The sequence below is a fragment of the Staurois parvus genome, unplaced genomic scaffold (assembly GCF_062004578.1).
Source record: "Staurois parvus isolate SC_StPar_1 unplaced genomic scaffold, SC_StPar_1.0 ptg000475l, whole genome shotgun sequence".
NCBI lineage: Eukaryota > Metazoa > Chordata > Amphibia > Anura > Ranidae > Staurois > Staurois parvus.
In genome coordinates this window covers 7,668,136-7,692,932 of record NW_028318271.1, presented here as the reverse complement: position 1 = coordinate 7,692,932, position 24,797 = coordinate 7,668,136, and the positions used below count along the sequence as shown (strand labels likewise).

Genomic DNA, 24,797 nt, shown 5'->3' with positions numbered 1-24,797 from the left:
TCACATGATCGGGAAAGGTCCCGATCGAAAGAGGAGATTGGGACCTTTCCATGAGTACCAGACATGTGTGCTGGGAGCGCTCAGGGCGCACGCTCTCAGCACATATGTTTTTTTTTTATTGCACACAAATGTGCGGCCACTCAGCATCTAGGCCCAGACGCCGGGAGGCCGCACATTTGTGTACGGCCGGCGTGAAGAGGTTAAGGGGGGATATGATCTCCATGTATAATACATAAGGGGGGATATGATCTCCATGTATAATACATAAGGGGGGATATGATCTCCATGTATAATACATAAGGGGGGATATGATCACCATGTATAATACATAAGGGGGATATGATCTCCATGTATAATACATAAGGGGGGATATGATCTCCATGTATAATACATAAGGGGGAATATGATCTCCATGTATAATACATAAGGGGGGATATGATCTCCATGTATAATACATAAGGGGGGATATGATCTCCATGTATAATACATAAGGGGGATATGATCTCCATGTATAATACATAAGGGGGGATATGATCACCATGTATAATACATAAGGGGGATATGATCTCCATGTATAATACATAAGGGGGGATATGATCTCCATGTATAATACATAAGGGGGGATATGATCTGCATGTATAATACATAAGGGGGGATATGATCACCATGTATAATACATAAGGGGGGATATGATCTCCATGTATAATACATAAGGGGGATATGATCTCCATGTATAATACATAAGGGGGATATGATCTCCATGTATAATACATAAGGGGGGATATGATCACCATGTATAATACATAAGGGGGGATTTGATCTCCATGTATAAATACATAAGGAGGATACGATCACCATGTATAATACATAAGGGGGATAGGATCTCCATGTATAATACATAAGGGGGGATTTGATCTCCATGTATAAATACATAAGGAGGATACGATCACCATGTATAATACATAAGGGGGATAGGATCTCCATGTATAATACATAAGGGGGGATATGATCTCCATGTATAATACATAAGGGGGATATGATCTCCATGTATAATACATAAGGGGGGATATGATCTCCATGTATAATACATAAGGGGGGATATGATCTCCATGTATAATACATAAGGGGGATATGATCTGCATGTATAATACATAAGGGGGGATATGATCTCCATGTATAATACATAAGGGGGGATATGATCAACATATATAATACATAAGGGGGGGTATGATCACCATGTATAATACATAAGGGGGGATTTGATCTCCATGTATAATACATAAGGGGGGATATGATCAACATATATAATACATAAGGGGGGATATGATCTCCATGTATAATACATAAGGGGAGGATATGATCAACATATATAATACATAAGGGGGGGTATGATCACCATGTATAATACATAAGGGGGGATATGATCTCCATGTATAATACATAAGGGGGGATTTGATCTCCATGTATAATACATAAGGGGGGATATGATCAACATATATAATACATAAGGGGGGATATGATCTCCATGTATAATACATAAGGGGGGATATGATCTCCATGTATAATACATAAGGGGGATATGATCTCCATGTATAATACATAAGGGGGGATATGATCTCCATGTATAATACATAAGGGGGGATATGATCTCCATGTATAAATACATCAGTGGTTCATATAGTGAACTCGGTGTAGTTATTCACACTGAGGTCATCACAGAGGACAAGGGGGCACTCTTTACATCTGGAGGAAAAGAAATGTAATCTCCAAACACGGAAAGGCTTCTTCACAGTAAGAGCTGTGAAAATGTGGAATAAACTCCCTCAAGAGTTGGTTCTGGCCAGCTCGGTGGATTGCTTTAAAAAAAGCCTGGATTCTTTCTTGGATACACAGAATATAACTGGATACTAACATTTATAGGTAAAGCTGATCCAGAGAATATCCGATTGCCTCTCGGGGGGAATCTGGAAGGAATTTTTGTCTCTGCAGGAGCAAATTGGATGAGGCTTTCCTGATTTTTTTTGGCTTCCTCTGGAAGAACTGTGGGTGTAAGATTAGAACTTTTTTTTTTTTTTAATGCTTGAACTGGATGGACTTTTGTCTTTTTTCAGCCAGACTAACTATGTAACTATGTAAACAGTGCTCTACAGTGACACTTTGTTTAAAAAGCACAACATTTGTGTTGCACTGACCCTTTAAACCAATACGCACTCACAGTATAAAATGTGTACATATCAAAACACACGCAGTGCCAATACATATAAACACCAGTGAAAAATAACAAATTAAAATCCACAGCCAGTGTATATTCAGTGTAAAAACGTTCTATGAAAATACTTCCAAGTTTGTGCCAACTTCAGTGTTCGACCACCAACACATATTCAAGCTCCTTATCAAAAGCATATAATCCCTATAGGCTGAGGTCATGAGCACAAATAAATACCAAGAAGCATCAATGGGCAACAGGCAAACCACCGATATAGCAATCCGTACGGAGTCACAGTATACCTCAGCAAGGGTCATGAGGGGAAAAAAAAACAAACCACATATCATAATCCAGTACAAGTATATGCAGCAGCCCCTGATGACGTCATCTGTGACGAAACATGTCGGTCGGAGCTTAGCTTGCTGACATCATCACACCCACAGGTCAGAGCAGTGTAGACTTTTATAACTCTATATTTTGTGAGTACCCTCTCAATTTTATTAAACCATAATACTTTATGCTATGGGGTTTGTATCTTTCCTCATGATCTTTGCTTATACCTGCCACTGAGCTGAATTGTGGCTCTTGCTGGATTGCTACAGAGGCGGTCTGCTTAGTGATGTCTTATAGTATCCATATGCTCATGACCTCAGACTATAGGGGTCATGTGCTTCTAGTAAGACAATTGTATGTGTGTTGGTGGTAGAACACTGAAGTTGGCACATTTGGAAGTGTTTATTATAGAACGTTTTACACTGAATATACACTGGACATGGACTTCAATTTATATTATTTTTCCATTGGTGTTTGTATTGGCACTGTGTTGTGATATGTGCACATTTTATACTTTAATTGTGCTTTGATTTAAAGAGAAAGCACAATACATATTTTGCACTTTTATTGAGAAAAAAAAACTCGTCTGGGTGATCAATGTATATTGTAGGGATTTTGACCACTTGCCCTAGAGAAGATTTACCCCCCTTCCTGACCAGGCCATTTTTGCGCAATACGCCACTGCGTTACTTTAACTGATAATTGCGTGGTCATGCAACGCTGTACATAAATTTAATTTATGTCCTTTTTTTCCCCAGAAATAGAGCTTTATTTCAGTGGTATTTGATCACCTGTGCGGTTTTTATTTTTTGCGCTATAAGCAAAAAAAGACCAAGAATTGTGAGAAAAGAAAACAATATTTTTACTTTTTGCTATAAAACATATCCAGTAAAGCATCAAATTTCATCATAAATTTAGGCCAAAATGTATTCTGCTCCATGTCTTTGCAAAACAAAATCCCAATACGTGTAAATTAATTAGTTTATGTGAAAGTTATAGCATTTACAAATGGCGGTATATATACTGGAATTTTATATATATAGTTGTGTTCAAAATAATAGCAGTCAGACATCACTAACCTGATCAATCATTGTTTTTGGTAGAAATGATATTTCTACATGGCAAATAATTTACTAGCAGGTGTAGTAGAGTAATAGAAATCCAACAGACCCAACAGTCATGACATGCATGCTGCTGATTCTGTGTAATTGAATCACTCATTGAAAGGGGCATGTTCAAAATAATAGCAGTGTGGAGTTCTATTAGTGAGGTCATTCATTCTTTGAAAAACAGGTGGCAATTATTGCCCTTATTTAAGGAAGGAAGGCAGCAAATGTTGTACATGCTGGTTACAGTGCATTTCTCTCTGAAATTCTGAGGAAAATGGGTCGTTCCAGACATTGTTCAGAAGAACAGTGTACCTTGATTAAAAAGTTGATTAGAGAGGGGAAAACATATAAAGAAGTGCAGAAAATGATAGGCTGCTCAGCTAAAATGATCGCAAATGCTTTAAAATGACAACCAAAACCTGAAAGATGTAGAAGAAAACGAAAAACTACCATTCGAACGGATAGACGAATAGCCAAAATGGCAAGGACTCAGCCAACAATCAGCTCCAGGAAGATGAAAGAAGGTGTAAAGTTCCCTGTGAGGACTGTTACAATTAGAAGACGCCTATGTGACGCCAAGCTATCTGCAAGAAGCCCCCGCAAAGTCCCACTGTTGAAAAAAAGACATGTGCTGAAGAGGTTACAATTTGCCAAAGAGCACATTGACTGGCCTAAAGAGAAATGGCGCAACATTTTGTGGACTGATGAAAGGAAGATTGTTCTTTTTGGGTCTAGTGGCCGGAGACAGTTTGTCAGACGACCCCCAAACACTGAATTCAAGCCACAGTACACTGTGAAGACAGTGAAGCATGGTGGTGCAAGCATCATAATATGGGGATGTTTCTCATACTACGGTGTTGGGCCTATTTATCGCATACCAGGGATCATGGATCAGTTTGAATACATCAGAATACTTGAAGAGGTCATGCTGCCTTATGCTGAAGAGGAAATGCCCTTGAAATGGGTGTTCCAACAAGGCAACGACCCCCAACACACCAGTAAACGTGCAACATCTTGGTTCCAGACCAACAAGATTGACGTTATGGAGTGGCCAGCCCAATCCCCGGATCTTAATCCAATAGAAAACTTGTGGGGTGACATAAAAAATGTAGTTTCTGAGGCAAAACCAAGAAATAGAGAAGAACTGTGGAATGTAGTCCAATCATCCTGGGCTGGAATACCTGATCACAGGGGCCAGAAGTTGGGTGACTCCATGCAACACAGATGTACAGCAGTTCTCAGAAACAGTGCTTATACAACCAAATATTCATTAAGTGATTCAAAGGAAAGCAAAATCTTCAAACATTTTTCAGTTTATATAGTGAATGTTTGAGTTTGTAAAGAAGAATACAAACACTGCTATTTTTTTGAACAGTCTAATATTCACTTTTCTTCAATTTTTTTAGAGGAACAACACAAATTTGAACTATTTTTCTTCATGTTTTGATTTGGAATAGAATGTGTAGTGTTCCCAATGCATTTGTTTGGATGGAAATAAAAGCTATTAAAAGGATGTTAAACTTTATTCACTTTTTTCAACACACTGCTATTATTTTGAACACAACTGTATATACTAGTGATGGCAGTGATCAGCAACTTATAGCGGACTGCAGCAGGCATTCTGACACTGGGGGGGGGGGGGGCGACTGACTAACTGCCACTGACATCCCAATGACACCAATACAGTGATCGGTACTAATAAAAAGCACTGACACTGTACTAATGACACTGCGAAGGAAGGGGTTAACATCTGAGCAAGTCAAAGGATTAACTGTGTGCTGTGTGTGTTTCACTTGGGAAACATACTGCTGTGTATTTCTCTGCTGTGAGAAATACACAGCAGCATGTTACTGCTGGCAGGAGAGAGATGTGTTGTTTACACACAGGTCTCACCCCTGTCAGTGATAATCAGCAATCGCCAGATGCCAGCAGGGAATCTCCAACTGGGACCCGGTGATCGACATCTGTAGCCAGTAATGGCCATGCAGGTAGGGCGGCGAGCGCATGCCCCCACCTGGAAATGCGAAATCACGTATATATACGTGATTTTGCGCAGCCCTGCCGCTCTGTAGCAGTAGTCCTGGTGGTAGGGAAGAGGTTAACAAACTTTGTTTCAGATTCCTACCTTTTGTTATTTTGAAGAAACAGCTGTTTGTCTGTCCATGCAGGGCATTCTGGGAATATATCCCTGAAAACAGATCGTTACACATTGAGTATTTTGGGGCCCCAAGTGCCAGATGGGCCCTTGTGCATTGCTCAGTTTTCACAAATGTTATGCACGACCGGGCATTCTGGGAATACATCCCTGAAAACAGATCTGTCCCACATCAAGTATGTTGGGGCCCCAAGTGCCAGATGGGCCCTTGTGTATTTGCTCAGCTTGCAAAAATGTTATGTATGACCGGGCAATCTGGGAATACATCCCTTGAAACAGATCTGACCCACATCAAGTATGTTGGGGCCCCAAGAGCAAGATGGGCCCTTGTGCATTTGCAGTTTGCACAAATGGTATGGGCGCCCAGACATTCTGGTAAGAGATCATTGAGAACAGATCTGAGACTGTCCCTTCCTCTAGCTGTCAGACAAAGGCACAGTCCCTGCTGTGATCTACTCTCACTCTCTGCTGCTTACTCCCCAAACTGGCAGCTAGCACAGCTATTACTCAGTGGTGTCATTTCATACATTTCAAATTTCCTCAGATATAAGCAATACTCAGACAGCACCTTATCTATAATTCAACACTTACAGAGCTTTTATGATCAGTTAAAAGATTTCTTTTGCAAAAATAAACACTTTTTCCTTCATGCTAAGCTGCACCGCTGGCACAGATCAGCATGGCAATGACTGCAGGCGTCAGCTACAATTTGTCCTCTAGGTGGCAGCGTATGTTTGCAAAAGTTCCCTTCAAACAGATCAAATTCAGGAGCGCGGCGTGCAAACATCATTTTCAAATAATAGGATCAAGAAGTTTAAAAGTGACTTCAGCGAATCAGAAATCAAGTTACTAGTGTCAGATGCCACGTTTTTAGTAGTGGTGCACCGAAATGAAAATTCTGGTGCAGAAACCGAAAACTAAAATTCAAAATCCACTTGGCCGAAAACCGAAACTGAAACCGAAATGTGCAGTTTTTAAAAATGAATATATATATTTTGGAAAAAATACACTGATTAAAAAAACAAAAAAATATATATATACCCCCCATTTTTTTGTAAAATATGAAAGAGGATGTTACGGCGAGTAAACAGATAACCCAATGTCACGCTTTAAAATTGCGCACACTCGTGGAATAGCGTGAAACTGTGGTACTTAAAAATCTCCATGGGTGATGCTTTAAAAATTTCTACAGGTTAGCAGTGTAACGTTACAGAGGAGGTCTAGTGTGAGAATTATTGCTCTTGCTCTGACATTCGTGGTGATGCGTCATGTGTGTGGTTTGAACACCATTTACATATGTGGGCGTGGCCTACGTATGCGTTCACCACTAGGCCAGGCTAATCCACCTGGGAAAAGTGTACATAATCCAGAGGTGAAGCTGCAACAGTCTTGTCTCTGGAACAACAGGGAGTTGGGGGGGGGGGTGAATGCATAAAAACTCATGGGCAAGTCAGAGCCCTCTGGGTGAGTACTAATGACCCTAGGAAGTACATCAGGGCATGTACCCAGCTGGGTAGAGCTATGGAGTGGGAAACAGAAAGAGACTAGTATAGCATAGAAGGCACCTTGGTAATCTCATCTGACATGGCAGGATGCTTCACCTTGTGAATCTCGGTTTGGACACCACAGATCTAGCATACAGGGAAATGGATTCCAACACTGTGATGCTCTCAAGAAGAGGAGATAATAAGGGAAGATGGTTTATCAGTGTGGCTTTCACACTGCTACGGACTTTCCACCTAATGTGACTGAAGAAGTATGCCAAAGTCACCAGTTAGTATGTCTATGTGATGTGATGTGTCACTGCCATCTTTAGAGTAGAATTCTGGGCCAAAAAAAATTTGTACCATACAGTGGGGATGCTCGTTTGTGTCTAGGGGTGATAAGAGCAAAGAAATACTTACCTAATCCACTGATCCTCTGAGTGCAAGACCGGCCCCAGCCGTTTCTGCCTCCTGCACATCAGCAGTCTTGTGAATGGACTGTTTCTGACATCATCACGCCTATAGACCGGCTCCGGATGTGAGGACGGCAGGAACAGTCCACAGCTGGATGTGGAGGAGTGCTGTTTTTGGGAGGTTCGAAGGATAAGGTAAGTATAGCCTTTAGGGGGCCCTCTGGGCAATATGAGCAGTTAACCCATGCAATGTGGGCACAGCCCCACTGCATGGGACAAAAAAAAAATTACATGGAGTTCTGCTTTAAAGAACAACAGTAAAGTGCAGAAATTATAACTTTTCTGTGGACATTCCTTTCTTATAAATATAAAGGCCAATGGCTGTGGATCTCATGGGAAGGTCTATGGCAAGCAGGTGGGCACAATATCAGGAAGGCTAACAAATACCAGTAGTGGGTTGTAATCCTATCCAAGAAGAAGCAGGGAGGGAGTTTGGGTGATTTGGCACCAGCTGTTGGCCAGTCAGAAGCCAAATTACAAGGTCATTGATGTAGGACAAGAAGACCTGGCTCTCATTCCAATTCTTCCCAAAGGTGTTCAGTAGAGTGGAGGTCAGGGCTCTGTGCAGACCAGTACTGGGACAGATTAGTTTAACACCCAGGGCAAGGATGTGGAACTGTGCCTCCCTCCTCCATTGCTAATGCATGTCATAGAATAAGTGTACTGCCCTGCACCCATTCTCTGCCGCCTTGCTTCAATTGCCCATGGTTGGCATGGAGTTTGCACTGACACCTTGCTCTGGTTGCACATAATTGGCATGGAGTTTGCACTGCACATGTGTGGCCAAGCACTAGCTTTCTAGCAGGGATAAGGTAGTTGAGCTTGCATGGTGTGTCAACTGTGAGTGGATGGGGTGGAGAGGGGGCATGTTGGAGTACAGGGTGACAGCAGTAGCTGTCAAGGCAGACATGAGCAGTCACGAACTACTGGTTGCTGGCCACTGATCTGGAGCATGCATGTGGTGAAAGGGTGCCCAGTGGTGCAGGCCACTCAAGTTCCTTCACAGTAAACTCATCAGACCATGTCTATATGGAGTTGGCTTTACATACAGGAGTACAGTCGTGCTGGACCAGAAAAGGGCCTTTACTAAACTTGTACCGCAAAGGTTGTAATGCTGCAGCAATCACAGTATCCATCAAAACACCTAAGCTCAATAATTTGGAAGGGTGTCCACAAACGTTTGCCCATATAGTGTGATGGTCAGATGTCCAGAAACATTTTCACTTCTCAGAAATGTAGAAGCTGTTTTTAATGACTTCTTTGTAAAGGTAAACATTCTAGAACTGCCATCCTCACTTCACTATCTAGTCAGTAATAGATCTGTAAAAAGCATGTAGATCAGTTGTGCTACAGTGATCCTGTGCTGGAGCATGCTCATAGGAGAAGAGAGGAGTGACGGACAGATAAACTCTTCATTTTGCTGCTTCTCCTTTCACTGTCCCATCACTGGTTGGGGGAGGGTCATGACCTGCGAGTGTTACTGAACTGCAGTAGAGAAAAAACAGGTCTCCTGCCCTGCCAGACAGAGCTGTTTTGTGTAGGAGAACAATGTAAACTTCAGAAATGAATGGACAGAAATACAAATACTTTGGCAGGTAATATAGGTACCTCATATGTAATTTCATAAATGTATTTAGCTGTCTTCCTGGATTTCAGCTTTAAAGGTACCTGTTTGCTTCTCTAATAAGATCCATCCAGAGCTCCCTACAATAGAAGAACTGCTCAGTGCCAAAGTTCCTCCCTCTGTCCACTAAATCACTACAGGACACTACTAAAGAATCTCTGCAACAGACCTAAAAATGAACTTAACTTTTTCTCATGTAGGACTACTCAACAGGTTCACTTTAAAACCAGCATCACCAGCTACCTATACTAGCCTTCTATTTGCTTCCCTGGTGCTTCCTTCGCCTCCTGGAGAGAAGAAAGAAAGGAAACTCTGAGTGAGTTTCTAGTAGAACATACACTATATTGCCAAAAGTATTGGGCCAGCCCTCCAAATCATTGGATTCAGGTGTTCCAATCCCCTCCATGACCACAGGTGTATAAAATCAAGCACCTAGGCATGCAGACTGCTTCTACAAACATTTGTGAAAGAATGGGTCGCTCTCAGGAGCTCATTGACTCCAAGCGTGGTCTCGTGATAGGTTGTCACCTGTGCAATAAGTCCATCCGTGACATTTCCTGGCTACTAAATATTCCACGCTCAACTGTTAGTGGGATTATAACAAAGTGGAAGCAACTGGGAACAACAGCAATTCGGCAACCAAGTGGTAGGCCACGTAAAATGACAGAGCGGGGTCAGCGCATGCTGAAGCGCACAGTGCGCAGAAGTCACCAACTGTTTGCAGAGTCAATAGCTAAAGACCTCCAGACTTCGTGTGGCCTTCAGATTAGCACAACAACAGTGTGTAGAGAGCTTCATGGAATGGGTTTCTATGGCCGAGCAGCTGCATCCAATCCTTACATCACTAAGTGCAATACAAAGCGTTGGATGCCGTGGTGTAAAGCATGATGCCAGTGAACTCTAGAGCATTGGAGATGTGTTCTCTGTAGTGACAAATCACACTTCTCTGTCTGGTAATCCAATGGATGTGGCTGGGTTTGGAGGAATGCCAGGAGAACGGTACTTGCTTGACTGCATTGTGCCAAGTGTAATGTTTGGTGGAGGAGGGATTATGGTGTGGGGTTGTTTTTCAGGGGTTGGGCTTGGCTGTTTCAGCTGCAAAGGGCGGGCCAACACAATATTGAACCCTACGGACTGAGACTGGAATTCCATTAAAGTTCATTTGCGTGTAACGTAAGGCATTCCAATACTTTTGGCAATAAAGTGTAGTTTGAGCTTTCACAATGCTGAAGGGAAGATAAGTGTATGCAAAAACAGGGCTGTGCTGCATGGGCAGTGCAACAAGTTCATTTTAAAGAGAGGATATTATAAAGAAAAGAAAGAGACAGAAAAATGATCACAGAGTACAGAGGTCAGAAGTGTGTAATGCACAGAGTGTAGTGGTCAGGATTGCGTATTGCACACAGTGTAAGAGTCAGGAGTATGTAACACACAGAGTGCAGGGGTCAGGAGTGTGTAATGCACAGAGTGCAGGGGTCAGGAGTGCATAATGCATAGGGCGCAGAGGTCAGGAGTGTGTAATGCACAGAGTGCAGGGGTCAGGAGTGTGTAACGTACAGCGTACAGGGGTCAGGAACGCATAATGCACAGAGTTCAGAGGTCAGGAGTGTGTAATACACAGATTGCAGGGGTCAGGAATGTGTAATGCACAGAGTTCAGGATTGTGTATTGCACACAGTGTAAGAGTCAGGAGTATGTAACACACAGAGTGCAGGGGTTAGGAGTGCATAATGCACAGGGTTCAGAGGTCAGGAATGCATAATGCACAGGGTGCAGAGGTCAGGAGTGTGTAATACAATGTAACACAGAGTGCAGGGCTCAGGGTTACATAGTGCACACAGGGCAGGAGTCAGGAGTGTGTAACACACAGAGTGCAGGGTTCAGGAGCATGTAATGCACAGGCCAGTGTATAACCAAAAATTAGCCCCTCCTCCCACTACAATCCCCCCCCCCCCCAATGCCACAGATTTTACCTAACCCTCTAAATTTTTCTTCAGTGCAAATCTGTCCTCGCAGCCCTATATCCTCCCCACCCAGCCCCCCTCTCGACTCACCTTCCCTAGTCCAGGAGTATACAATGCACAGAGTGCAGGGGTCAGGATTGCATATTGCACACAGTGTAAGAGTCCCCCCCTGAACTACCTACCCCCTTCTCCAGACCAATCACCTCAGAACACACACACACAAAAACTGTCCCATCCATGCAGCAGCAATTTACAGTAAGAAAGAAAGCCAGGCAACAAATCTTCCCAAGTAAAAGGACCAACAACATTTGTGTGCTTTGTTAACCCTCCCCTATTATTCCTATTGCTGAATGACAGGTGCTCTCTAAATGCATAATATGTTATGATGTTTCTTCATTGTGGCATGACTATTCTTTTGGTTATACTTCTATTTCCAGCCTCTGATACACATGTTTCCTATTGTCCTAAGCTGTAAGAACCAGAATGCTCCCCTGTTGTGCAGGTTGCATAGTATGGCTGCATTCCTATCATACATCTTATATGCTCAGCTATTATGTTGCCTATTACTAACACTTCATTTGCGAAATATGTCTGGGCTATTTAATAAATTACTTTTCTGAACCAAAAGAGAATTATGTCTACACATCCCAAATCTGGACAAACAAGCGTGAATTGGCAAAGCTTGTTTTCATGTGTAAAGCCGGCCACACATGGTAAAATCTCATTGTACAAAGACAGTACAACCTCCCCTTAGTTTAGCAAGAAATATGCAGTGTGAAGGCCAACCTACTTTATGTTACCCGAACTGCAAGACCCTCACACTACATAGCTGTTGGCTAATCTATCACAATCTATGACGAGGCTTTGAGGTCATTATATTAACACAATAATATCTGACTAGGAGGACTCAAAATTAAAAACTGCCATGTGCAAATTTAAGTTAAAGTATCAGTCCACCCAAAGGTGATATTTAAGTTACAGTCAATGCCAAAAAATATTGGCACCCCTGATTTCTGTCAGATAATGCCCCACTTCACCCAGAAAATTGTTGCAATTACAAATGTTTAGGCATCTTCGTGTTTATTTCTTTTGTTTGTATTGGTATGACACAAAAAAGTGGAGAAACAAAAAGCCAATTCTGACACATTCCACGCAAAACCCCAAAAATGGACTGAGCAAAATTATTGGCAACTTCTCAAAATTGTAAGAAGCAATTGCATTCCAAGTTTGTGATGCTCCTGTAATTTGTAAATAAGCTCACATTACCAAGTGCCGGCAATATAGAAATCACACCGGCAACCAGTTAACATGGTGAAAAATTAACTCAACCTTTCTGTTGTGTGTCTCTGTGTGCCACATGGAGCATGGAGAAGAGAAAGAGCAGCAAAGAATTGTCTGAAGATGTAAGAACAAAAATTGTGGAAAAGCATGGACAATCTCAAGGTCACAAGTCCATCTCCAGAGATCTTAATGTTCCTGTGTCTACTGTGCGCAACATTTTCAAGAAGTTTACAGCTCATGGCACTGTAGCGAATCTCCCTAGATGTGGACGAAAGAGAAAAAGTTGATCAAAGATTGGAACAAAGGATTGTTCGAATGGTGGATAAAGAACCCTGATCAACTTTCAGACAAATTCAAGATGATTTTCAGGCACAAGGTACAACTGTGTCAGCTCTCACTATACGTGGTCCTCTGAATGAAAAGGATCACTATGGTAGGAGGACTACACTGCTGACATAGAAACATAAAAAGTCAGATTGGAGTTTGCCAAAACTTACATGATGAAGCCAAAATCCTTTTGGGAAAATGTGCTTTGGACAGACGAAACAGAAGAACATCATTCTACTGTTTTCAGAAAAAAAATGAGGCCTTTAAAGAAACGTATACATTCCCTTCAGTCAAACATGGTGGAGGTTCATTGATGTTTTGGGGTTGTTTTGCTGCTTCAGGCACTGGATGTCCATCTCTTGGTTGAGTGTGCGCATGGCATTATGAAATCTGAAGACTACTGGGGTGCAATGTAGGGCTCAGTGTCAGAAAGTTGAGTCTCCATAAGAGGTAGTGGGTCTTACAGCAGGACAATGACCCGAAGCACACTTCAAAAAGCACCCAAAAATGGTTTCAGACAAAGCTGGAGAGTACTGAACTAGCCAACAATGAGTGAAGGACCTCAATCCCATAGAGCACCTGTGGAGAGATCTAAAAACAGCAGTTGGGAAAAAGAGCCCTTTCAATCTAAGAGATCTGGACCAGCTGGCGAAAAAAGAGTGGTACAAAATTCCATTAGAGAGGTGTAAGAAATTCATTGATGGTTACAGGAAGCAATTGATTTCAGTTTTTTTCTCCAAAGGGTGTGCTACCAAATATTAAAATGGGGGTGCCAATAATTTTGCCCAGTTCATTTTTTGAGTTTTGCGTGGAATGTGTCAGATTTCGCTTTTTGTTTCTCCACTTTTTTGTGTCATACCAATACAAACAAAAGAAATAAACATGAGAATGCCTAAACATTTATAATTGCAACACTTTTCTGGGCGAAGTGGTGCATTATCTGATAGAAGGGGGTGCCAACATTTTTGGCCATTACTGTATATGACTGGTAGCCTGGGTCAGCCCCAAGCAATGACTGGGGCTGGGTAGGTAAGGGGTAAGTAAACAAAAAAACAACAGGGACGTCTGGCACTAAAACCTACTCTAGACCAGCTAGCACATGATTTTCAGTGATGACATATGTCCATGCCAAGTCCCACACTAATGTCCGTACCAGATGTAGTCCACTGAATAAAAATGGCACATTTAATTGGAAAATATTAGACCCTAGTAGATCCATCATCAAAGGAAAAGTTTTGCCACTATGATATGTTAACCAATTAAAATCCACTTTATTCTGAATAAATAATAACAGATTTGTGTCCTCATTGATGCAATAAAGGCTTACATTCTTCCCAATGTCACTGTGATATGTGGTAAAGCCACTCTGTTACAATCATAGGTAGACTGCCCCCTCTAAGGTGGCCACTCCTGTAGGGAGACATCTGCCAAGGAAGCATCTCAGACTGATGGCTCCAAGGAATGGAGGTATTCCATAGCAGGACTGATCCTGCTATCTGATCCTGCTATGGTATCTCTCCATTCCTTGGAGCCATCGGTCTGAGACGCTTCCTTGGTGGACTTGGTAGGTGTCCCCCTACAGGAGTGGCCACCTTGGAGGGGACAATCTACCTATATTAAGGTGAAATCGGGCAGACTGTAAGCTTATTATTGCATATATAAGGACACAATTCTTTGTCGCTTTTTATTCAGAATAAAGCAGATTTTCATTGGTTTGCATATCCAATATGTTCCTTTATTCATTCAGCCATTGGGCTGTACCCTATGGCTATGTACAACTGACCATCACATCTACAACTATATGGATCATAGACACACTTCAAAATCTTGCAGAAAGCCTTCCCTGAAGAGTGGAGGCTTTTATAGCCCCAGGAAGCAGAAGGAGGCAGCTCCATATTAATACCACAGTCTACTCATAGAATAGCAGTAAAACGAAAGGAAAGGTGGTGGAAAACTGACTTCAGTATTCCATCTGCAGGCTCCAACTAGTAAATATGACTTATTCTTATAAGTATTTGAAAAAGACATGTTTAATTATTAGTCTTGCATAAAATAAAGACAATATCTCCAACAGCACCATACTTCTCCTTTGAGTCTAGACTAGTTAGACCAGAAAACAATTGCCATGTGTCACTTACCTAGGCAATATGGCTTCTCTCTGTTCCTGTGTCTCTCACGGTCATACTGGTAACCAGGATAACAAGTGCAAAGAACTCGACCAAAATTATCTGTACACTGCTGTTCACATGGTGCTTCCGAGCACACGTCATAGTCTATAAAGAGACAAATTTTTAAGGAATTAATTTTGCTAATTTCTAGCAACTATCCACTACTATTAGCGATGATTCAAAATGGCTGTCATGCAAGGCAAAACAACAGGCTCTCTTTATTACCCCCTCCGTAGCAGAACATATTCACATTTTCTGCTTCATTATTGGGAAAGATGCCCTGTGTGTTCCTCAAGCTGCCCATTGACCCTCCGATGTGACAATGCTGATCATTGGCCCAGTGCTGTCACATGGAGTTAGTCACAACTGTCTCTATACCTAGAAGTACTGGGTTCTTTGCTCTAAAAATAAAGCAGAGGGGTAGCAAAGGAAGGGTCAGTATGTGTTGCTTTGAAGAGTGGATTAACCCTTTCATTGCCAGAGACATTTTTGTGTTTTTTGCACACAAGTTTAAATACAAAATTAGGCTTGAAGATTACATAAAACCCCATACATTATATATTTTCTGAAAACAGAGACACTAGAGAAAAAAATAAACATCATTTTTTATTTCACATGATATTAGAGTGATGGTTTAAGAATTGAAAAGCGTCAATAAAATCAGAAAGTTAATTTTAGGGCACACTAATTCAGTAACTTACCCATGTTTTTGGTAAAACATAAAATAAGAGGTTGCAATAAATAGATACCCAACATGTCAAACCTTAAAATTGCGTGCGCCCGTGAAAGGATGACAAACTTTGGTAACCTTTCCATAGGCGACATTTTAAAACATTGTTGCGCTGTGCCAAGGCAAATAAATAAATGAATAAATAAAGTGATAAAAAAAAAGTCCAAATGAAAACAATAAATAGTAAATTCCACACAGATGCTGTGTGAATCCTACTAATAGAGACAAAGTCCTCATAAACATTCAAAAGTGTATCTGTAAGAACATTATAATATCCATCAAATCAATAGTGAGATCCAACAATGTGTACCAGTGAGTCCACCACTTCAAGCACACATGACCTCTAACCAAATCGTTAGACCCCAAATTGATCCAACAAAGCGTGAGCACAGGAACATAAATGCACCTCAGATGGAAACTCTGCTGCCCCTATTGCTTTGCAATTTAGCTCGGCAAGAAAGAAATAAGCATCTGATGGTGTAGTACCATTAGTATGTTTGATCAAATATTGGTCAAAGAACTACTTACAAACATCTCCAGATAAAAGCGTAACACAAGGAAAAATACCTCTGGTGCCGGCTCCAGCCTAGCATAGGTGAGGTCAGCACAAGCTCCACCTAACCCCGATGTACGCTTCGTCCAAACAGACGTTGATAAGGGATTATCAAAATATCCATTTTAAATTATTATAGTGAATATTTATTTAACGCAATCATTGTAGTAATATTGATGTGACTGTTTAAAAGCATTTAAATCAACTTTGTCACTAGACAAAAAACTTGAAAACCCAGTAAAACAAATAATTAGGACTCATCGATTCTGCTGCCCATGCTACCAATTTTTGTTTTCTTGAAGAGCTTACTGAAGTATCTTCCATTAGTTTGACTGTTGGATGCTTGGCCCCCTCTATCCTTCAGTCTGGAAGTTGCTACATTTCTACAAGACACAGTAGTGATGTATAGGGATGAGGTCTGGCTTGCTACTACCATGGGTTCACAGTAAATCTGCAGGATTCGTGAAGTTCACATTTCACAGACTTCTGACGGCAAAGCTGGCTGCTTCGCCTTCAGAAATAAGGAACAACCTATAATTAAGTAACAAAGCTTGTGTGCCTGGTCAGTTGAGTCACAAAAGCCAATAATTTGAGGGAATGGATAACCCCAGCCCCATTCTATAAAATGTATATTGTCAGTGTGTGCTAAAGATGTAAGGGAGAGCTGACAATTCTGTTTAGAGAGATACACTGTTACTTTTTAATTTATTATTTATTAATTTTTTTTGCCATTGGTCCATGTCCCTGTAATGCTTACCCCAAGCGTTGGTGGTCAGGCACTATAGCTGGCTCTTCGCCTATTGCAGCCCCCTTTCCCATAAGGCAAGCAGGAATATCAGTAAGGATTCCAGTGGCATTCCAGTCAAAACCTAACCAAGCCTAAATCTACTCCCACCCTCATTATAAGACGATTCTATCTACTCTGTAAAAGGAAAGATGCCTATACTTGCCTATTCTGAGGGCGCTCAGGTCTGGTCACATGACCGGCTTCCAGCGCTGGTTTTAGTGTAGGGTAGGGACAGCCAATAAAGGATGCCCTATAGTAAGCCAATTGGGTGACATCATCGCCCAGGCTTTACAGCCATTGTCAATGGCGCTCCTCTATACTCAAGCTGTAGCCAGAAGCTGGTCATGTAAACGGACCTGAGAGGCTGCAGAATAGGTAAGTATAGACATCTTTTCTTTTACAGGTTAGATAGATCAGGCTTAGAATGAGGGTGGGAGTAGATTTAGCCTTAGTCAGGGTATGACCGGAATTCCACTTTAACTCTTCAAGAGAGTGCAGATCGGTGATGCGGATATCAGGACATGTGAATCTTAATTCTTTTATTATCATAAGTCCCTTTTTTTTTTTTATATCAGCAATAGAGTCATCTTAAAAAATCTTCACTAGCATACTTTCTCATGGAAAAAATAAGTCTCTTTATTCAAAAAATTAAAGCGTACTCACCAGGAATGTATTAAGCTGATTTAACCTGAAGGTTCACTTAGACTTAAATGATTTCATTTTTACTAACTCACTCTATTTATAGTTTATGTTTACTTTTTTAAAGCTTACTTACCCTACTTGTGAAGAGCAATTTTACATGGAGGCCAATTTGTACGTTGAATTCAATAATCCTTCAACACCCCACCCAAGACATTATTTCAAATTTTGTAAAAACCACAAAAAGACTAAATCACAAAATGACGGCAAAAATCTAAATTGGCATTCATTTAATTAAAGCTTCCCATCTGGCATTTAATTACCTTACCCAACAACAAACTTTCCATTTCAGACCTAATATGTGTTTTGACATACCCGTACACAGAAAATGCACATATGTTTCTTTTTGTGGCTTGCAGGTTTTTCTTTTATTTTCCATACAAGCCACCTACTGGGACCTAGCATCGATTGCCCTTTTCATGTGAACTAAACAAAACTCAGGGCTGGGTTATAAAAAGTCGGTTTTTACTCCCTGGAAAAATATTTTTGGAATTAAAAAAAGGAATTTTTGGATAATCAAATAAGTTTTTAATTTATTTTCTCAGCTTTGCAAAGACAAGTAACCTAGTCTGGGGCAAATGCGTGTAGCAGGGCCCAGTCCGCAAGTGTATGGTGAGACAGCTGTCAACACGGAGAGAAAAGGGAAAGACAGAAAATCTGATGCTCAGCAAGATGGTTTTCATGCCAAGTGCACTGCTTTTAACAGTTATGTTTCATATGATCTACCGCTTGACACTTGAGGGAGTTCAATGTAAGCTGGCAATGAAGTTTAATATGTTAGTTATGACTCAACCAGGGTCTAGATGCCAAAGAAAGTTTTAACGCCTTAAACACGCCGCTACAACTGCAGAGGCTCGGGAGAGAGTTCAGTGCATGAAGAGCTTTGGTTCAGGATCAGCAGAACTGAGCCTGCCAGCTGGACATTAAGCTTGAGGGCACTAGAGGGGTTAATCAGAAAAATATGAAGCTGAGAGTGATGTAGGTTGGATAAAGTGTATCTAAACCCAAGAGCAAAAATGTTATATATTACAGCTTTCCAGCCATTAGATATGATGCCTTCATTAGTGTTCTCTTTATAGGCTTTTTTCCTTTTTTTTCACCTGTTGATCCTGCCAGTAACACATTTCCTGTCCTAGGGTGACAATGTGCCGTATCTATAGAGGAGCAGAGTTTCAACCAGAAAGCGTGTTAGAAACACAGACTCATCCACCTTACTAACCGTTCCATATCTGCCACCCCTCTCTGCCAATCCCTCTACTGGCTTCCCATTGCCCAACGGATAAAATTCAAATTATTAACAATAACATATAAAGCCATTTATAACTCTGCCCCAAATTACATCACCGATCTTGTCTCCAAATGTCACCCAAACCATACTCTGCGCTCCTCCCACGACCTCCTGCTCTCTAGCTCCCTTGTCTCCTCCTCCCTTGCTCATCTCCAGAACTTCTCCAGAGCTTCCCCATCCTCTGGAACTCTCTACCCCAATTTATCAGACTATCGCCTACTCTGCTCACTTTTAGGCGATCTCTAAAAACCTATCTCTTCAGGGAAACCTATCCTGCCCTCAGCTAATAATGGAATCTTTTCTATCTCCTACAAGTCCATCCCCCACAATTATTACCTTTTGTACCACTAGCCCCTCCCTCTTAGATTGTAAGCTCCAAGGATCAGGGCCCTCCTAACCCTCTTGCATTGAACTGTATTGTTGCTGTATTGTCTCCCATTATATTGTAAAGAGCTGAGCAAACTGTTGGCGCTATATAAATCCTGTGTAATAACAATACTAGTAATCATAATAATATCAATAACGCAAATGCTCTGTAGCATCTAGAGGTGAACTATAGGCATGGCTGATGTGGACTAATTGGGATAACAATGCAGAGGACATAGAACAATGGATTTCAGACAGGATCAACCATTTTATTTTAATTGGACAGACATAATAACATGTCTTCAATGGTATATTTAAAGTGGTTATAAATGCAAGACATTTTTACCTTAAGGCTTTCCTGCATTAAGGTAAAAAATGTCTCAGTATGTGTATGGCCCCCTCACCTTGTTCTATACTTACCTTATATCAATCTATCTCAACAAAAAAGTGCAGCACAACCAATGAGTGATTAAATATAACATCTATGAGTGAATGTCCGTAAGTCCAATCCATCAAAGGTTATAAGTATCCAAAGCTCCAATCATTGGGAAGTGTTCAATATCATCAATAATAAACACCTATGTGTCAGTGGCCTCCACCAAAACAAAAGATTGGCTGCTCACCTCCAAAGCATGACCACTGAACTAACAGTAGGTCATAAGCACTTCCCCTTTAAGGGCGAAGGTTCTAATCCACAAGTCTCTCTTCTCTGATTTTAAAAAACTCAAATGTGTGGAGACATCCATGCAAAAATATAGAGACAGTCAATAGTGCTCTCTGTATGATGAATTTTAATACCTCTAATGAAAAAAAAAAAAAAAGCACTCTTCTGTGCTGGGATAAGAGAATTTTATTAACATTACCACTCAATAAGAAGGAAAGATGACCGTGAAAAGATGTCACTTGCGTGGCTCCGTCTGTACATAGGTTTCCAGGCAGCAGCAGGAGCCCAGTGCTGATGGAGGGAGGCAGGGGAGGGCAAACAAGGATGCTGTGCAAGTGCCCAATGTCCTCTTTATCAACTGATTGTCATCAGTTGTTAGGACACCGGCAGCTGGACCACACAGAGCCCAAGGTTGTAATGCTGCACAATAATAAGGGATCCTCCTGCGCTCATGGGAATAATTGACAAAATACAGCTGCTGTCACTTAGCTGATACCAATAAGTGCAAAATAAAATTAAAAATTAGTGAAGCGCTTGTATCACATGAATACAATCATGTATCTCCATATAGTGTAATTATAAATCAAAGTGACCACTATATATAATAAATGTGTGTTGACTCCCTCTAGTGAAAAGAAAAAATAGTGTCAACCAAAATAGCTAAATAACACACATTAAGAAACTAAATATATAGTGCATAAATCAAATATAATGAACAGAATATATATATACGTGAAAACAGAATATTGGCCACATACAATGGTGTCTAAATTATACATAAATGATATATGCCATAGGTGAACAAAACAATATCAAAGGTGAAAAAAATTCCATGCATGTGACTGTGCTTTAAGCTGGAACACACACGTGATCTCCACTTCTAAGTGCAAGTACTCTCCTTCAAATGGCAGCAATGCCTGCTCACCTCCCTTCCTCGACCCACACAGGGCCTCAAAGCAGTTACCACCTCAGTGGTGTATTCCTCTGGCAGACTCCTTATTCCTCCTCCTCTCTTATGCAACTCATAAAAAGACAAGAAAGCCTTCCATAGTGTAGTAAATTTAATAGGCAAAGTTAAAAATTACAAAGTATTCCACTCACATGCTCCTTTCCATAAAAAAGCGTTTTTCCCAGCCTGTGGGTAGATATGCATGCACCTGGGGGAATCCAATATGGCCACTGTGTCCGGACATACGTCACCAGGAAGTGACGTATGTCCGGACACAGTGGCCATATTGGATTCCCCCAGGTGCATGCATATCTACCCACAGGCTGGGAAAAACGCTTTTTTATGGAAAGGAGCATGTGAGTGGAATACTTTGTAATTTTTAACTTTGCCTATTAAATTTACTACACTATGGAAGGCTTTCTTGTCTTTTTATGAGTTGCATAAGAGAGCTGGAGGAATAAGGAGTCTGCCAGAGGAATACACCACTGAGGTGGTAACTGCTTTGAGGCCCTGTGTGGGTCGAGGAAGGGAGGTGAGCAGGCATTGCTGCCATTTGAAGGAGAGTACTTGCACTTAGAAGTGGAGATCACGTGTGTGTTCCAGCTTAAAGCACAGTCACATGCATGGAATTTTTTTCACCTTTGATATTGTTTTGTTCACCTATGGCATATATCATTTATGTATAATTTAGACACCATTGTATGTGGCCAATATTCTGTTTTCACGTATATATATATTCTGTTCATTATATTTGATTTATGCACTATATATTTAGTTTCTTAATGTGTGTTATTTAGCTATTTTGGTTGACACTATTTTTTCTTTTCACTAGAGGGAGTCAACACACATTTATTATATATAGTGGTCACTTTGATTTATAATTACACTATATGGAGATACATGATTGTATTCATGTGATACAAGCGCTTCACTAATTATTAATGCTGCACAATAAAAACCTATGTCTTTGTGTAACAAACAGGTTGGCTTCCTGAAAATGTTTGAGCAATCCGGGGCAATTCTTTTAGGCATTTTCGCCAGGGTTCCCCTGAAGAACCCAGAAGGCAGTCTAGGGTGCCATGGCACTCTGGTTGAAAAAGGCTAGTATAGAGTATCAGTCATAAATACATTTAATGGTAAAGTATTCTAAAACTAAGCAATAGCATGTAGAGATATATATTACACAAACTTAGGACATCAAGCACAGGAAATCCGAAAAGATAATATAAAAATATATAAAATTAGAAACAAATGGTAAAAATTAAAATAAAATATATAGAATCTAATTTTGAATGGTATCCATGTATGTTATTGTTTATTTTTAGAATACTTTGCAAATATATAAATATTTATGCTTGACATCTTATACCACTTATATAACAGTCAATACTGTATACTGATCCAAGTTTATGTGTTATTTGTATACAGCCCTGATGAAGTTGAACCTTTGAACCCCTGAAATGTGCTGGATTTTTACTATACAAGAGACTGAATAAAAATAAAATCTAGATTTTATAAGTTTTGCTTTTAGCACTCTCTTTCTTGTATACCCAGTACCAGGGACGGACTGACAACTCATGGGGCCCCCGGGCAATAGGGGATCATGGGGCCCCTGTGTCCTTGCCCAAACTCAAAAAAGCCTATAAAAAAGGTACCGGGGCATCTTATGGGGCCCCCTATTGACCCCGGGCCCTCGGGCAGCGCCCACGTTTCCAAATGGTCACCCCTGCCCAGTACCTACTTGAGCAAAGAGCTGACCTTCAGTCATAACTCCTGAGAGCACTGCCTATGGAGAATCATTCCCTCTACACTGTTTAAGACCAGACTGAGAACACTGCTTTAAGAGATCTGGCAACCCTTATTTTAATTCTACTTCCACCAATAAAAGCCTAACAGGTTCTAATCCTTCTTCAATCTATTAAAAAATTAAATACTTAGATACACATTAATATTTCAATAGCTGCAAAAATGATTCCACTTCTTTTCAATTACCCTAATCATAGTGACAGCAGCCACATCCTCCAAAAGGGGCTGTACATTGTATACAGAATACCCCCCAAATCACATTTCCTTTTCCTGCATTTGAAGCTTTATTTTTAGTTAGATACTTTTAAAAGAGTCACTTTTAAAGAGTTGTCTTGGCTGCTTATTTTGGACTTGTGAGGTGATGATAATAAGGGCAGACTGTTCCAGGTAGTAGTCAGTTTGAGATAAGGCATGAGAATGGTTGCATTAGTTTCTGAACCAAAAAAAGGTAAGAATCTTCATTAAATTTTGCTGAAACCTAGCAACACACATACTTTATGTATAGAGATTTTTTTAAAACAAAATTGGAGTTTCACTTCACCAATAAGCTTTTGGATAGAAGCAGGTTTGAGTCACCCACTAGCTTCCTATAACTCCCTGCCTCTATGCCCCAATATTCCATCTTCATCAGCATTTCTCAACCTTTTTGACCCCAGAGAAAGCCTTGAAATAAGTTTCAGGACTCAGCGAACCTCTGCTAAAACTGGTGTTCGATGGGAAAAATGCCCCTTACCCCATTAGCCAGTGCAAAGACTGCTCCCTGTACAGTTGTGGTTAGAATGCCAAGCTTACATACAACTATAGTCAAGAAAAGCAAGATAAGTGAGCGCTTGAATGAATATAATGATAAACAGCAGCTGTACACCAAAAAAGGCACCGTATCAAACCTTCAGAGACATAAATGTATAGAAAAAGGGGGGAGGTGCAGCGCTATACAACCTAGCAGATAGTAATAAATTCAAAATCAAACACAGATAATGAACAGTGATAATAAACAGTGACTGTGTGTTAATAAAGCCACTGAATGGTGGCTATGAAGTGAGGGAAGTGAAACAGTCCAATGGAGGAGTGCTCTTAAGATCCAGGATGATCCTCAGACATCCAATATTTGGAACCGCCAGGTGATAAAAAATATAAAGATTGCGCACTCACCAGATACGTAATCTTAATGCGCATTTGTGTATGATATCACTGGACCTCCTGTGTCATCAACCTGGTCTGGTCAGATCTGGTCAGCATATCCTTCACTGCCTGGTACCCGGATAGATGCAGCTATTCTGTGGATCTGGCTGGTTCCCACCAGAACTCAAATAAACAGAGAGGGCCACATAGTGTGATATCCTTGAGGTATCTTTATTACATATAGGCACAGGATAGCAGAAAAATCCAATATACAAGAAATGTACTGACCCAGATGCAAATCAAAGATGGCCGCCGGGGCCCCTCGTGGCGCCGGCGGCGTGGCGTCCAACCTGCTGTAGCTTTTCAGACGCGTTTTGAGCGAAGGCTCGTACTCATAGGGGTGCAGCTTACAGTGGTGGACGCTGATGATACTACTTAAATACGAACAATGGCGCATGCGCGATACGTCATGCGCCATCTTTCCTGTGCTGGATGTCCGCGTGACGGGCGCCATTTTATTGTAGCCCAACCCGATAGCGCATGCGCAAACGCCCTGTCATCGGGTACACGGAGACAAACGGCAGAAACAAATGCTATGAGCACCAGGGATGATTCAATCCATAATTTAGCAATGTAAATCACCTGTGTACAATCAAACAAGGGTAATGTTACTATGGGCAAAAACAGATATGGATCTTAATTAACAGAT

General features: G+C 41.0%; 1 protein-coding gene across 1 annotated transcript in view; it reads right to left on the bottom strand.

Moving 5' to 3' along the window:
• CCBE1 (collagen and calcium binding EGF domains 1) overlaps positions 1-24,797 on the bottom strand; it is a 539,668-nt gene that overhangs the window by 54,025 nt on the left and 460,846 nt on the right. The window contains exon 4 of the mRNA XM_089689467.1: positions 15,095-15,229. Within this exon, the coding sequence (XP_089545593.1) occupies positions 15,095-15,229 (135 nt within the window). The remainder of the gene's footprint in view (positions 1-15,094; positions 15,230-24,797) is intronic.